The following is a 17327-nucleotide window of genomic DNA, read 5'->3' as shown; positions in this document are numbered from 1 at the left end:
CTTGTAGAATCTGGAATATATCATGCCAGGCCTTCTTAAGAGCTTGATTATTCCCAATAAGACATCGTAAGAGAATAAAACATTGCAAGCTTCCAGCAAATCACAAATAAGGGACCTATATTTCTCTACTATTAAATGTTCTTAGCCCCGAGCTGCCCTTATTTCTAATCTGTGCTTGAAGCAAGAGTGAAACTTCCACATCCTCTGACTCATAGAGGAGAAATAGAGAAGCAGTGGCATGGTGATTACAGCTCCTCATCTGTGGCATGCTGACTGGCTTACCTGAGTGGAAGTGCAGAAGAAAGAAAAGAAGTCAGAGCCTTCTCTTTTCTTTAGCAGAAGAGAACTTATGGCTAGTTGTGGGGATCAGGCTCCCAGAATGAGGCAGAGTTCAAAGGCTTTAGTAAGACTCTTAGTATGTATTTGTCTGTACCAAAGATAAGCAGCCAATTGAAGGTGGTCAATAAGGGGCAAACCTGTGTTTTTTCACTTGTATTGAGGAGCATCTCAGTGCACTGCAGCTTCCAAGGACCTGCCTAGCTGCCACTGTGTGAGCAAGAGCTGCTGATCCAAATCATCAGTGGCATGTGGCAGTAGTGAAAGCAGCAGCTGGTGTGCACTGGCACCTCAAGGAGCACAATCTAGGCACAGAACTTTAGTTACACACCATGTTACACAGTGTGGAAACCTCTGCAGATAGCACGTATGTGCATCTGTCTGTCCACATCCTACTTAAACCAGTAGCTCAAATGGATGTCTGGAGGCTTTTGCTCTGGCTAAGACAACCCAGAGGTTGGACAACCAGTTTTGTACGTGGTAAATCCTTTGTCTCACTAACGAGGATACTGTGTGTTCCTCAATGGCCAAAGGTAGGTTAGTTATGATCCAGCAGGGTGGCTAGGTACTGGTGGTGTGGCTAGCCAGAAGCCAGGCAATGATGCTAAGCGACAGCCTAAACAATGTGGCAGTGCCAGCAGACTCATCCTTAATCCTGCTTTCTGTCTCAGTTTCCTTTGTCGCAGTGTTGTAGTTGATGACAGGAATCGCATTGCAGCCTATGACCTTCTGTCAGACACAAAGATACATCTTAGGGCATCATCAATCAATTTCCTTTTGGTAAGTTGTCATTTTCTTTTGCTTTTTGTAACACTTGTTCCCTGACTGGGTAAAGAGAGATACTTGTCTCTCTATGTTCACATTCTGTAAGGTAATGTCTGAAATTATGTATATTAGGTACCTGAATAGATATGCTTTATATATACACAGAGAATGCTGAGGCAAAACCAGTTTCGAAGATAAACACAACTTCATCTTTACTGGCAAGGGTTTTTCCATCTCTCTTGTGCTTTATCTCAGTTCCCCTTTCTCTTCTATGAATAAACTTTAAATGATAAGTGTTCTGGTAGCTTTTATACTTAATCTTTCATTTTCTCTCCTTATCTTTCTCTTTTTCTAAATCCTTAAAACCCATGTGGGAGTTTCCTGTGTCTCTTAAAAAATTCAGGTAATAATGTGTATGTTTCAGGTGATGAATGCATTCGTTAGTCATATAGCTTTTAGGTACTTTGAATAACAAGCCTTCACTGACCTCTTTTGGCCACGTCAGGAATGCACTTTACTGTACACTGAATCTTCTTCTGTGTTGTTTCTGTTTTCCGTTTCAGAAACACGAGGTTTGTTAAAATCTAGTGTTCAAATCCAGCTAATAACAAAGAGTAGTTTTGTGGAACTATTAGGACTAACAGCTGATACATGCTTTCTTCATTTCATGGGAGAGTATTCAGTGTGAACAAATACCATTTAAAATTGTCTGTTAGTTCCCTGCAGCAATTGCTGTGCTAACAAGATCCATGTCCAAAAGGCATTGACATTATTAGTCTGTATCTCTACATTTGGAAGTCTCTTGTGCTAAGAATCTCTATTTTTATTTATGAATTCTAATTTTAATTCTCTGAATAACTTGCTGCAAGATAAATTTCAGTAATCTTCTGGGATACAGAAAATATTTCCCTGTGTTAATTGTAAAGACTTCACTTAGCAAAAGATAGGGAGAAGAGGGAAGAGAAGAGCTTGTTTTATGTAGACACTAATCATTAATGTCAGCAGCACTTGAGTTAAAAGAATCTTGTGTGATCCCCTGTCCTGTAGCCCAGAGAGGGAAAGGGGAACCACCCACAACACTGGAGTTCAGCAATCTGGTCTAAATAAGGAGGAAATAGGGTCCCTGAGGTCATCTGTCAAGAGAGTCTTACCACTTGATAGTCTTTATCTCACAAAGATGCAGACAAGCTATCTAAACTCAGACCATATTTTGCACTAACTTTCTAGCCACTCATAAAACACTGTTCAAAGCTTCAGGGTCTACCCTTGTTCTGCTGTGATGGGCTGGAACCCTCTGAGTTGTTACATGCAGGACAGGCAAACTGTTGGCTGCCCAGGAAAAGGGATTTTTAGTACTCTAGCCCCTGCTCACTACTGCTAAAACACAGACTCTTAGGACCTGCTTCCAAACTGAATCACTTTGCATATTAATGAATTCCCCTTACGCAGTTTTTATTTACCTTGATGCTTGGTGCTGGCCATCTTACTGCTTATCAGACATTTTTATCTTCTTTTCAAATAGTTCATGCACAAGTTCTGTAACTTGCACATACATATTTTGTTATGTATTTTATTAGTGCATATTGTTGTGTCTACCCACAAGCCTTCCCTTATGTCCTTACCACCATGGGACTACCACAGATTCATTTGTTCATGTTGAGTTTTAGTCAAAAAAAAAATAAAATAGTGTGAGGTCTTGTTCCTTTTCAAATAAGTTCTGAATCTATTTGGAGAAATCCTGGTGTCACTGAAGCTCACTCCTGTGGACTTTGTGCGAGCAAGTGTTTGTGCTTGCATTTGAGAGAGTCTCGGAATTCCCCCAGGGTCCAAAAGTCTCCAACACCACAGATGAGGGCTTATCCCTCCCACCTCTGTTTGTTCCTTGCCTCGCTTCTCACCCTGTGAGTTGGTCTTCTGTCTTTCCCATTGCCACACCCATACTTATGTTTCGGTTATTTAACTTTTGAACAGCCTTCCTTGAGAAGGACAGAAAAATGCTATTTAACCCTGAGGCACTGAGGTGCAGGGAGGTAAAGGAATCCAGAATCTTGTGGGAGGTCCATGACAGAACATGGCTTTGGGCTCAGATCTCCCCATAATAAAATTAGGCTTCATCCTTCCCATTCAGGCCTGGCCCTGTTATTTATGATATGAATTGTCAGTTGTACTTTGTGCTTGTTTTTCAGCACAAGGTTTGTATTATATCAGCTGAAGAATTTTCTCCAGAATATGTGGATCCTAAAGTACAGTGCATAGCTGCGTACAGGACTACCCGTGATGGAAGGTAACTTGCTTGGTTTTACTTTCCTTATTACCTGAAGACGACCTTGAAAGGCAGACTAAATGGTATTTTTAATTCTTTTGCTCAGCAACCCACAGCTGATTTTCAGGCCACTTTTGCAAAGTAATATTTGTAAAAAAGCTGAAGTGTTTAGTGTTAACCTAGACAGTCTTGGAACGGTATTTTGTTAATACCAACCTCTTCCTGGCTTATCTGAACTGACAAGTGCTGATGTGTTAGAAAATATGCATCTTTCACAGGCTATTCAGTATGATAAGTGTCAGAGCTGGAGAAACGTTACTATTTTCATGGCCTGAAATGCTTACTGTTCCATCTGGAGTTTTCTTCCGCACCTTCCTGCTTCAACTGTCCAAAATGGCTTTAATTTTCACTAGGTAGGGGATGTGACTGCCCTTTCAGGCACAAATCCACCAGCTCAACTTGGCAGCATCAAATTATTCAGCATGTAAACCCTCACTTCACAAACAAGCCCTTCCCTTGTCCATTTCATCATGGGGCCCTTAGGGTAGGTGTGCCCTCATCATTCACTCTGCACAGCAGTGCCAGGTTATCCTTCTTCTCCTTGTACTTTATAGGACCAGTAATTAGAGGACTCATATACTGCTTGGTTGACCCAAACTGGTGACTCTTCTCTTGTTGTGAAGATCTGAGCCTGAACCCTCACTTCCCAAGCAGTTGGGTTTGGGTTCCACAGAGCATTTACTCTGTCCTATTGAAGCTCGTCCCCTCTCTAGCTTTTATTCTTTGGGACTCGCACTGCAGCTTCCAAATTAGGGAGTTCCACATTTCAGTGCCTGCTGCACTCCCCAGGATGTCCCTCGTGATGCTACTGTTAAGGCTCTCTTCCTACTGGTCTGAAAATGGGAAGGGCCTCAAAGTAAAAATGTCATTTGCAGGACTTAAGGGGCAGAAAGAGTTGGTGACTAGGTCTAATAGTTTTCCAGATGCGAGCTTCTAGTATAATGGTTGGACTGAAATGGAAAGCAGAAAACTCTGGATGGTAAATTGGATAAAAGCATGTGACTATCCTTGGCTTCCAAGCATGCATAGCATTGAATCAGAGCTGTAATTCTCCTGTTTGGAGTGTTACCACTGAGAGCAGCTTTCTAAGACTGAAGATTCTTGTCCTTGTGCCAAAGGTATTTTGCAAATCTGGGCATTTATATTCTGAGTAAAACAGAGGAAAGAGGCTGGATGAAAAACACGATTTAAAATAAAGCTAATGTAAAAAGTTGTACCTTTTACTTTGGTTTTGTGTTGGTTTTTTTTTAGTCCCATTTTATTTGCATAGTTTACTGTTTGTTTATGTCCTGTTATTATTATTGTCTGGCAAGCATTTCTGCTTTCCTGAAAGTGTTTAAGTTCACCAAGTTGAAAGAGGTAGAGTTTTGTCTCAGTTTAATAGTATTATAAGTGGATGCTGCACATGATTTCCCACACAGGCCTGGCAAATACATCTCAGTTCTGGCCTGAAACATACTTGCCGTTTTAGTTCTGGGCCTGTATTGAGCAAAGGATTAATCATTGTCTCTTGAGTACTTATGAGGAGTGAACAAATACTATCAGGAGACCCCCAAAAACATTTTATACTGTAGTTTGGAAAATTCTTCCCTCAGTCAAGTTGTTCAGAAATAAATATGCCAAGGAAGAAATAGTTAAATACAACAGTCAATTAATAAGGATGCTTTCAGTGAGCGCTGTTATTTATTTTGGCTCCAATTCTACAAATACTTGAGTATATACTTAACTTCTAAGTACTTAAGTAGTCCCATTGACTTCAGTGGGAAAACTTGCATGTTTAAAGGATACACCTATGTAAATATTTGTAGAACTCAGAATTTGGTATTAGTACAGATTCTGGTGAATGGAACTAACTGAATTAACTAAAAGTTATTTAATTTTTTAACACTCCTGATTCCCTTAAGTTTCCTCTTCCTTTACTCTTTTTAATGAGACTTAAAGTTAGGGAAATTTTGAGTGAATAAAATCAGTTAATGTGCACTTTCCCCTATATCAGTTAAGTCTGTATTTCTTGTTTTCAATTACTTTCCAATCATTTACATAGAATCCAAATAGGAACAGAGGTTATTATTGCATTATTAATTGTAATACAGTCTAATATATTGACTTTTCTGAGCCAACAGCTCTTCCTCTTACAATGCTAAAGAAATTCTCCTGGCCCCAAGAATAACTACTATAATTCTGTGTTTAGTGCAGCTTGCATTCCCTCCGTTTATGAAACTCCGCCAGCAACTTTGGTTTTGGATGCATTCAAAGATGGGGAAATTTCCGAAGTACAGAAGAATATACTCTATGATCCGCTCAGTGCCCCTTTACCTGCTGATTCAGTTAAGGGAGTCACCTTGACACCACTGCAGGTATCTCATATTCTGAAAACTTTGTTTCGTAAGTCACAAAGTATGTTGTTAGTAAAGTTAAATAGATGAAGCACTGTAAGAGAATCAAAACTGAATGATGTGATATGATCAAAATGTTGCAGGCTGAATAAGCCACAGAGACAATATGCAGAAAGAAAAAAAAAAATCCAGTTTCTTTCCAAACTTATGCAGTAGTCTCACAGACTGCAGAGGAATGTTAGATGTGCTTGGCAGGCGAACAGAGCATGCAGTTGTAATGCCGTGTTCTTTCAGGATACTTAACTTGCTGAGAGATGCTAACCCTCATCTCTTTCACTGCAGGTAGGTGGCAGTGAGCACAGCTGATAAACCCAAGTATATTTCACAAAACAAATATAATATCAGAGCTGTTCTTGTTTCTCCAGAACCAGATTACCTTGAATGGCAGAGTGCCCCACTTGGGCAGATACATATTTGTGGTACATTTTTATCAGACGGCACACCCGGTGTTCCCTGTGCAAGTCCGTGTGGATGCAGGACGTGTGTGGTCAGGTAAGTATCTGAATTTCATCTAATTCTTTTTCCTTCTCAGCATTTTGGCATATGGAACTGTGCTGGGTTGACCCTGGCTGGACACCACACGCCTACCGAAGCCACTCTGTCAGTCTCATCCTCACCTGGACAGGGGACAGCAAATATAACAGAAGGCTTGTGGGTGGAAATGAGGACAGGGAGAGATCATTCAGCAATTACAATCACAGGCAAAACAGACTCGACTTGGGGAAATTAATTTATTACCAATCAAATCAGGGTAGGGTAATGAGAAATAAACCCAAATCTTCAAACACCTTCACCCCAGCCCTCCATTCTTCCTGGGCTCAACTTTACTCCCAATTTTTTCTAACTCTTCCCCCCAAATGGTGTAGGAAAACAGGGAATGGGGGCTGGAGTCAGTTCCTCACATGTTCCTCTGCTGTTCCTTCCTCCTCAGGGGAGAACTCCTCACACTCTTCCCATGCTTCAGTGTGGGGTCCCTCCCATGGGAGACAGTCCTCCACCAACTTCTCCAACATGACTCATTCCCGTAGGCTGCAGTTCTTCACTAACTGCTCCAGCGTGGGTCCCTTGCACAGGACTACAAGGTCTGCTAGGAGCTTGCTCCACTGCAGGCTTCCCGCAGGATCACAGCCTCCTTGGGGCATCCATCTGCTCCTGCACGGGTTCCTCCCTGGGCTGTGGGTGGATCTCTGCTTCACTGTGGATCTCCATGCACTGCAGGGGCACAACCTACCTGTCTTCACCATGGGAATCTCGCTCAGGCTCCTGGAGCACCTCCTCCTCCCTCTTCTTCACGGACCTCAGTGTCTGCAGAGCTGTTTCCCTCATATGTTCTCACTCCTCTCTCTGGGTGTAGTTGCCATTGTGCAGGTTTATTTTCCCCTTTCTTAAATAAGTTATCCCAGAGGCGCTACCATGGTGAGCCTTGCACTTGGACAGTGGGGGGGTCTGTCTTGGATCCGACTGGTATTGGCTGTTGGACACGGGGGAAGCTTCTGGAAGGTTTTCATAGAAGCCACTCCAGTAGTCCCCTGCAAACAAAACCTTTCCACACAACCCCCTTTTTTTTTTATTTCTAGGTACCTTCAAGGCTTCATTCTGCCCTCATATGTCTGGCTGTCGGGATCAGGTGATTGCAGAAAACCAGATTGAACTTGACATTTCTGAGCCCAAGGTCTCTGTTACAGTGATGATACCGGATGGAAGAACGCTGGTTCTGGTATGTTTATTACATAAATGTACTTGAAAATGCTATTTTCAGTTTCATCATTCATTTAGAGAGAGATGCAAAGATGAGAGCCAAAAAAATTAATCTTTTAATGTTGTGTTTAAGATTTTTAGGATCTTTTACAAGAGTTTGGTTTTATTTTTAATTTTTAAGATACTATACATTGTTTTTATTGTACACTCTCTGTGGCATCACAACTTTGAGGGGAACATGGGAAGTGTGTTTTCCTATTTTTTTTTGGTTAAAATATTACAGGTTTTGAGAAAATCCAGAATGAAGCAACATTTAAATGCCTTAGCTTGTGTCTTTTTGTTTTTCTCTGAAATGTGCAATTTGGCTTTCTTGTTGTTTTAAGGAAAATATCTTAGTTGTTCCAGCAGACACCTACAGTTACAAAATGCTTGACAAAAAGACAGTGGACAAGTCATTTGATTTTATCAGCCAATGTGGAGGAAACAGTTTTTATATTGAGTAAGCATCATTTTCTAAAAACTGAACATTGACAACAAGCTGGGAATAATATTACTTTTACTGTGTATTAAAGAAATGTATAAAATCCTATCATTGTGCTACATTAAAATGCTTTCATGGCTTATGCTGTCCCATTAAACTTCCATGAGTCATTTTTCCATGACTTTCTATTGCAAATGCAATGTAAAGGTAGAGTTTTATTGCTCACAGTACAAAAGAGGAAAATCCGTGTCATCTTTCTGTCTTTGGTATTTCCATCTTTGGTATTTGGTATTTTGCTTGGCATGTCTGAACTGATATAACTAATACACGCACTTGCTTTGAAAAAAAAAAAATCTCTTACCTGCATGGCCAAAGCCATTCACCACTAATTTAATTGAAGTACATCCTTGCACGTGTACTGATGCCATCCTTGTGTCGAACTGTTTGAAAGGCAGAACCCTAATTTACTGAACCACTGCAAAGCACTCTCATAACAATTCCCAAGTGCCAGTACTTACATGATTTATATTTCGATTCTGATAGCCCAGAAGGATCATCGGCCTTCTGTAAGGACTCTCTAAGGTCACTAGTGGCTTTCTACAACAACGGAGCCCTGCCATGTGACTGCCACAGCGCGGGTGCCACGAGCCCTACGTGCAGCCCCCTGGGAGGACAGTGTATTTGCAGGCCTAATGTCATCGGGCGTCAGTGCAGCCGATGCCGAACCGGCTACTATGGATTCCCATTCTGCAAGTGTAAGTGCGTGCTCAGGCTTGTTCGGCACCTGACACAACCTTTTATTCAATCCTCTGAATTCAGTGCAGGTGTACCACAGCCTCGCTTTTCTTTGTAGGGCTTAATCCTGTGAGGGGCTGGTTGAGCCATCTTGGCTTTACCATAGCATAGCTCTCAGTTTAAGGCAGAAGTAACCTCATTCCCTTAAACCACACCTAGTTCACAATGAAGTGTGCCTTTGCATGTGTTGTTTTATCAAGTGTAACGGGCTTACAGCTAAGCTGGTTAAAATCCACGTTGTTAACATTTTAGTGAAATGGATTTTTTTCTACAGTGACTACTGAATGATTTCCAAGTTATTATTGTTTAATCCCATTTTGTACCTTTAAGTTTTTCCATAGATAATCAGAGACACAGCATTCCTAATTCCTCATATTCTGATGTTAATAACATCAACAGATCTACAGATTACACCAACAGTCCTCAGCTGCCTTCCCAGATATTATACTTGATGTTTATAAACATTGCTCTATAAAGTGGTGCCATTAACACCAAATCTACTTGTCATTTAATCCTTGTAAGTTTTGGCAAGTGAGTAACAATGCCTGTGGTGAAGTTAAGCAACCAGTTGGTGGAAAAGAGCCAAGCACTAAACCTGTTCTTTGAAACTACTCTTGCAGTCACATAGTTGTTTTCTATAGCCCTGAGCTTTAAGCTAACGAAAGAAAAGAGTCATATTCTCTCTATATAAATGTTGTGTGTGTTTGTTTCACACGCAAGTTCAGTAAGAGCTGATCGTTGTAAGATGAGATGAGATTGATTAGTAGAGCATTTTCTTTGACCTAGTATGCAACTGCGGGCAGCGTCTTTGTGATGACGTGACTGGTAAATGCATTTGCCCTCCACGAACCATGAAACCAAAATGTGAAGTGTGTGAGAAACATCACTTCAGCTACCACCCCTTTGCTGGCTGTGAGAGCTGCAACTGCTCAGAAAGAGGAACTGTTGATGTGTCAAGCCCTGAATGTGAAAAAACCAATGGGCAGTGCAAGTAAGTTTGGGTTATGTGCGTTATAAACAATGCATGAGTGGTTTGCTTCACTGTTCTTTTCAGGTATTTGGAGGGGATATGGGAAATTCAAGACATTCCACCTTCACTGTGAGCAGTTGTAAAGTAACCAAAGCTTTGTGGAAGGTTGAAGCATCTGTAATTAATCATATGCCCACGATTCTCCACCTTTTTGTTAGCAGGTGCATGCCTTGAATAATGCCCAGTCACATTTCCCAGCCATAAATCTTGTTCCAGCTCTGCTTACCTATATTCAACATCCATGTTTTACACCTTGTTGTACAGAGAGAGTAGTTCTGCACTGCAAGCACTGAATAACTTCAGAAGTTTAATTCTATTGTGAACATTTTTATCCTTCAAAATCAAACCCGTTCCTAGGCAGTTCCGGGGCCATTTAAAATGTCACACTATTCAAATCTGAGAACAATACTAACGTGCTGCTTTTTGTCTGTGGAAGTCATAAAGTTGTGTCATAGCTGTGCAATCACTTCAAAGATCCACCTGCCTGTTGTTTTAATCTTCCCTCCCTCGCTCCATTCCTGCCTCCCCTATTGACTCCCTCCTCTTCCCTGTGTTTGTTGATAAAGATGCAAACCAGGAATAAAAGGACGTCAGTGTGATCAGTGTGCTCCTGGAACTTATGGTTTCCCTAACTGTGTGCCATGTAGCTGTAACAGAGATGGAACAGAACCAGATGTTTGCGATCCCCAGACAGGAATTTGTCTTTGCAAGGTCAGATAAATCGAATTGCTTCTACACTCACAAGCATCATTTGCAAATCAGTGACTATTTCGTACTTAATGGGGTGAATGAAGTGAGTTTATCATTAGGTTTTAGTATAAATTAAATGCAGCTGTGCAAAAATATAACACCTTGCAGTATGTGCACACATTATGATGGTAGCGTTAGATGCCATTTTTTAATGACTTCAATACCTGTCGGCTGTACAGGTGGTCTTAGCTTTTGCAGGAGGTTAGAGAGCTGCAGAGTACATGTCCATCAGTTCACTGAAGCAGTCTGTACCCTGCAGAGATCTGCTTTATCCATCTGCATCTTGACTTCTGGATGTTAACCAGGTCCCATGCTTTTTTTAGCCATATTATGTCACTTGACATTTTACCACATCATTATAGCCAGGAAATCTTCTTTTGTTTCTGATCTGCATAATTAAATGTGATTAATGTGAACTTTCACAGGTGACCTTTTATATAGCAGGGTTGCAAAAGCCAGTGGGAGGGTTTTGGCAGAGAAGTTACCAGCTGTCTCTGACTAATATTTATTTCTCCGTGGTTCACTTTATAAACTGGAAAGACAGCTCATAAGATAGTCTCCAAGACAGTTTTATTTGCATTTGGAATATGGTCTAGCTAGACAATCACACATTTTCATTCATGTCTCCATACATTTAAATAAATACCTCACCCAAACCAAAAGGAAAGCACTGAGATTTTGTTTGAACTATGCCTTAACAGGAGAATGTTGAAGGTGCAGCATGTGATACTTGCCGACCAGGATCCTTTTATCTGGACCCTTCTAATCCCAGGGGATGCACCTCTTGCTTTTGTTTTGGGGCAACCAGCAACTGTCGCAGCACAAATCGTCGTAGAACCAAGGTGTATCCAATAGGTTTATTTCTTCTCTATCATGCACCTACATTTATTCCATTAAGGACATTTCTAAGGATAAGAAATATTCTCCAAGCAATAGTTCGGATTTAGTGCAGCCTTCTTAAGACCTAGGTGTAGTCTGAAAGTGCCTTTCGGGAGAAATGGCCCTTTTTACCTGTTGGTTTACAAATCACTAGTTGGACTGAAGTTGAGCTGGCCTTTTATCTTCCTTGCTGTATCTTCAAACTTTATGTCATCATTAAAGTCAATGCTCTCCTTCAAGGTGCTTTGGTAAGCACATGCCATTTTACACGTCCATATCATAGATACATTTTTAAACTTCAGAAATGTGAGACAGATTATCCAGATTGTAAAAACTGTCTTTCTTCCCTCCCTGTAAAAGAGGCATGACATCAAGTGTGAGAAATGAAGGTAGATTTTTAGTAGCATAAATGAATGGTAAGATGGCTAAAGACTGAAAATAAGCAAGAACTGCTTGAAACAATGCAAGAGAAAGAAAAAGAGAGCAGCAGAGCTAGAGTGGTGGATGAGGAGTTAGTGAAGGTTTAGACATAGACTAGATGCAATCTAGATTGTGATTCTTTATTGTTTTCATGCAAAAGATAGAAATCTGGCCTCAGTGAAGTCAGCAGCAAACTTCCATTTGCTTTAGGAAAATTTCCTCTAGTGGTTACTTGTCCTCACCAAAAATCATTTTAGGAAACACGTTTATCTTTTTGTATTATTGTTCTGATACATATTCATTATGCACTCTTTCTCCCATTATAATGATAAATAAAAGGATGCCTGGTCTTTCATGAAACAACAACCATAAAAATAAAATGTGCATTAAAGAGCCAGAATATTAGGCTGCATTGCTGCCTCTCCAAAATATCATGCCATGTCCCCTCCCTTGTACCTTGCACCTACCATGACTGATCCAGATTTGTCTTTTAGGTTAGTGTCCTGGGTTTGATTTTGGAATGGACTATTAAAAAGTACCCCCAAAGTATTATGTCCTTGGGTTTGTGCACACAATTCCTAGCCACCTCCAGAAGGATCTGTCTTCATGTGACTGGAGACAGAATTTAGTTTGCAAATGACAAACCAAATGGCTGCATCCCAAGTAGCTTTGGCTCATCTGTCCCATTTATTTTCTCTTTTGAAGTCTGTGCAACATCCACTGCACAAAGACTTTAGACTGGCTCTGAAGTGGTTGCATTTCATGCTAGAGGAATTACAGAGGCTAAACATTTTCTTCTCATTACTTGGTGCTGGTAAAGTTTAATAAAGGATGAGACAAGCTTATTTCTTTTATGTATTTTTCATTAGTTTGTGGACATGAGAAACTGGCGCTTGGAGGCAGAGGATGAAAATATTGACATTCCAGTCACTTTCAATCCTGTCAGTAATAGTGTAGTGGCTGATGTTCAAGAATTGCCTGCTTCTGTGCGTAGTTTGTATTGGAAAGCACCACCGTCTTACCTGGGAGAGAAGGTAAATGCCACCTAACTCATCTGTTTTAATAATAAGAATTAATTTTTTTGCCAGCTTTTTGGATAAAAAGTCCATGTCTCTTAGATACGTTTCTCTTTCTTCCCTCACAAGATTCTTGTCTCTCTTTATCTGTCACACCAGAAATCACAACATTTTACTTCTGAGTACAGTGTTAAAATTGTAACCAATTACACAGAATTAATCATGTTACTCAGTGCCAGAGAGGTCTTTATGTGAGCAGTACGGTCAGAAGCTGTGGTTCAAGGAGCTGGTACCTTCAACTGCTTTTCCAAAACCCAGAACACATAGAGCATGCCGATGTGCCCACTCTGAAACCCGGAACATGTAGAGCTTGCCAGTCCTTTAGATTCTTTAGAGCATGTCCTGGGTAGACTTCCAAAAGAATAAAATGTGATTATATGCTCAATGGCACACAAAAAGACCCAACCTTTTGCATTTGATATGTTGCTTGGGAAGAGCAACAACTGGTTTTCTAACCTTTGTGTTCTTTGAACTGCTTGCTGCTTTGTCAACTCATGCATGGGAGCAGTCTTTTTCTCACGGTTAATACCATCAGTATCTCAGCCCAAGGATCACACTGACCTGGAGGACTTTGATAATGGTGACTTGTAGACCTGGAGCCTAGGTTCTCCTCGTTTAGAACTCTGACAGTGTCAATAGTTATTAGCCAGTCATAGGACACACAGGCTTTTCAGATGTAATCCTGCTGACACACAGGAGAAAACAAATGGGATAGACACCAGACCGTTGAACATGGTACAGTTTTGAAGTTCTTCTTAGTCCTTATTTTAAAAACCAGAGCAATATTTTTCTTCCTGCTTTCCTCTGCTCAGAGGTCCATACCTCAGCTGAACAGCATGTTTAGTTAGGGTGCTTTATGTTAATGTTATAGAGGTTCTTGTTTCAATGCTTACAAAGAATTTTTGAAAGAAATTTCGTGTTAAAGCATACATTATCACCTACAGTGTTGAACCAGAAGGACTTTTGTTGTTCCCATAACAAGATATAAAGCAGGCAATAACCCTTTTTAAAGACAACTATTAAAATTAGTGCTATGAGTTTTATATTACATTTCACAGTATCTACCTAGGCCTGCCATGACTTTCTTTCATTTGCTATGACAACACCGTAAATAAAATAGTTCCAGTTTGGGTCCTGCTTTCACAATACACAGTGTGTCAGTGTATATTTTAGCACAGGTAATACGGCAGTAATGAAAGTCCCCCCAAAATGCTATCTAGCTGTTAGTTTACAAGCTCATAAATTTCCCAGTTATTCACATTACTGTATTTTGTAAATGTCAGGTTTCGGTCTGCTTCCAATGATAGCATCTCTTTCAGAAAATGAGAACAAAGCCACGTCAGACATTTTTCAGTATGATGAGAGTGTAAATACTGTTTTCCATTACCTTAAACCTTTAAACTAGTTCCACTGGAACAGAGTATATTTTTTTTCCTATCTATGTCTTTTATTTGAAAGTTAAAAGGCAATCAAATGCAAATTCTATAGCAGTACAGAAACTAACAGTCATTGAGAAATTTGGATCACATTGTTCCTGTTTTGTGCTCTTTTGTATTTTAACATTCTATTTAATAGATGACTCTTAATGTTAGAAAATAAATACCATACATCTGGAATACAGGGAGTAGTTTATAAAACCAATATTTTCCCATTAAAGAAAAAATCATTGAGAAACAATTTTGCACATTTTTAATTCTTTTACAGGTTTTTTTCTAAAAAAAATATTTATACAGGGTGGTTTGATTGTGTTTACAAAATATAGTCAATATTCCAAATGATGCTTTTGAAAATGCAGTTGACATTAATTACATCCCTGTGATCCAAGGAACAACTTTAGTATTGAGATGTCAGTATTTTGTTTGTAACTCATCAAAGCGTTTGAAAAGGGGTAGATTGAAGGCTGATGCTTACCTATAGAACAGGAAAACCTGACAAAGTAGTTCTTCCCCCATGTCAAAACCAAGCATAAGATACAAGGGCAAAAGACAAAGGGTGCAAAACAAAATAGTATATCCATGCCACAATGCCTAATTTCACCTAGTACCCACAAACTTTCCTTCTAGGCTTGTCTTGGAACAAAAGCTATCCTAGGCTATGCCTGGGGCTTCCTTTCCTTTCAATATGTTCTGTACTGAGTCACTCATACACCACCCAGGGAAGCTGTTTGTCAGATGATTCAAACTTACTTGCCTGTGTCTGTTCTGGGCAGCAGTGTACATGCATTTGGTTGGGTTTGAGGCCATCTGTGGGTCACCTGTAGTTGAGCCACGAGCAGTGTGGTTTCAGCTCAGCCTACAGCACTGGCCTGCTTACAACAGAGCTGATACCTGCCAGTAGAAGTCATGTCCTCCAGAAGTTGGAGCAAAGGTTTCCTGCTTGCATTCATGTTTGCAGTAAGTTTAGAAAATGCTGGCCTATGAAAGCCGCCTTTAAACATTTGTAGTCTTACTTCTTTTTATCTGTGGCTGTTCATGGGGTTCACTATCACTTTCGTTATCAATCCGGTGTCTGATCTTGATGCACCAAATCTGTCTTGTACAATCAGGGGAAGAACAATGTTCATGTGAACATGTGATTTCTCCATGATATGCATAGTGTGAACCCAGGTATGAAAAAAGCCTTTATGATGTAGGTAACCTTTTAGAGAATAGTATCTGCTCAAAAAGTTACCTCAGGTGCACACAGTGAACAAAATAGAAAGTAATTTCTTGCAAGCAACACTATTTTTGTATTTTTTTCTAAAAACAAAGAGTAAGGATTTTATTTACAGTGCTGGAAGATGGGGTAAACTTGAATACAAAGTTACATTAATATCAAGCAACAGTGCAGTCAGGTATCTCTGTTCTTGTGCGTTTTACTACAGCTTTCTTCATATGGTGGCTTCCTAAGTTACCAAGTGAAATCTTTTGGCTTACCTAGTGAGGGCATGGTTCTTCTGGATAAGAGACCTGATATACGTCTAACAGTAAGTTTTTGAATGCCATTTTTAATTCTAAGCAACACCAATACCATGATTTTTATGTTACCTGACAACTGTGGCAAATTTTGTTCCTGTAGTGTACTTAACTTCAATAGCAACTTGCTATTTTTCTGTAAAAGTGATTTTACTGCAGTTTGCTTAAAGCCATCAACACATCTGTCTTTGTTACCAAAGTAACATGTTATTAAGCATAATTGATTTGAGAGCAAATAAAAAGATGAAATTCTATTTTCTCTGTAAAATGCACCTGTGGAAAAAAATTAATTAGTACCTTGCACACTTGTCAACAAGTATGGCCTCGTCCCTGCAAAAGATGCCCTGGATTCCATGTGTAATTAATCTCATTTTCTGTGAGAATTTTCTTCAGCATAAAATTAAGCATAATTATTAGGCTTCAAGGGACTGAAATAAAAATGCATTTGAGGTTAACAGCTTTTAAATTTAACCTCTTTGTGGCCAAAATTTAAAATCTTTGACTATTTGTTGAAATTCACTAGGCAGGGGGCTTGTTTCCTCAGACCGTCAGACGTATTAATTAAGTATTTTAGAATTCTTATTGGGAAACATGCCTCATACAGTACTACCATAATATCCATAGTTGCTTGTGCACCAGGATGCAAAGGATAATGTTTGAAAATGCAAAAACATTTTAATAAAAAGCACTAACTAGTTCCTGTGAAAATCGATCAGCATTAATTTGATTCTCTTGGTGTTTTACTTTGAAGCAAGGTTGTTAATAGCAAAAGCAGTGAGAACCTTGCTGTTGCTAGAGCACAGTGCTCACTATACCACTTTGCTGACAAAATGTCATACAGTTTTCAGAGGTATTACTTAGTTTTTAATCTCCCAGAGAACTGAGTTAATGTGTTTCACCAGATTTTATTGCATCTGAACGCTTTGCCATAAACAAGTAGTGAAACAGCAATGTTACATCCTCATTCTCACATAGGGCCATCAAATGGAAGTTGTTTATATGGATCCCAACAACCCACTGCCTGATCGTCAATATTACGGCCGTGTGCAGCTGGTTGAGGTAAGAACTGAAGAAGGAATGGCCTTCTCTTTTCTTCCCAGTGGAACATAAAAAATACACAGGATATGTGCAGAAATAACAAAATACTTGATAAAAGTAGTGAATATAAACTTAAATACTATAGACCTTAAATATGAGCAACATTTTTTCTCTCTCTTTACTGCCACGTGTAACCTGGATTCTGGTCCATGCCACCTACATTTGGCACCTCTGAGCTAGAAGACATCTTGTCCAATTTAGCTCTTAGAACTCCCCTCTAGGGCTAGTGGAGTAATACCAAATCAGTCATCAATGGAAGATGATTCATTGCAGCCTCAGACTGTACTTAATAGGGATGGAATGAACTGTTATCTGTTTTCCTTGGT

At 39.8% G+C, this 17327-nt stretch overlaps 1 protein-coding gene across 1 annotated transcript in view; it reads left to right on the top strand.

Moving 5' to 3' along the window:
- The window catches only part of LAMA3 (laminin subunit alpha 3), a 110767-nt gene that overhangs the window by 52580 nt on the left and 40860 nt on the right, over positions 1–17327 (top strand). Inside the window, 13 exon segments of the mRNA XM_050317399.1 lie at positions 1008–1116; positions 3288–3385; positions 5616–5781; positions 6186–6312; positions 7398–7537; positions 7902–8017; positions 8543–8754; positions 9581–9785; positions 10391–10535; positions 11276–11416; positions 12743–12907; positions 15813–15914; positions 16879–16962. Coding sequence (XP_050173356.1) covers positions 1008–1116; positions 3288–3385; positions 5616–5781; positions 6186–6312; positions 7398–7537; positions 7902–8017; positions 8543–8754; positions 9581–9785; positions 10391–10535; positions 11276–11416; positions 12743–12907; positions 15813–15914; positions 16879–16962 — 1810 coding nt within the window.

Source organism: Myiozetetes cayanensis, unplaced genomic scaffold (genome assembly GCF_022539395.1).
Source record: "Myiozetetes cayanensis isolate MyiCay16 unplaced genomic scaffold, myiCay2020 scf1, whole genome shotgun sequence".
In the NCBI taxonomy this organism is placed as follows: domain Eukaryota; kingdom Metazoa; phylum Chordata; class Aves; order Passeriformes; family Tyrannidae; genus Myiozetetes; species Myiozetetes cayanensis.
Note: the sequence above shows the minus strand (reverse complement) of the source record. Positions and strands in the feature narration are given on the sequence as shown.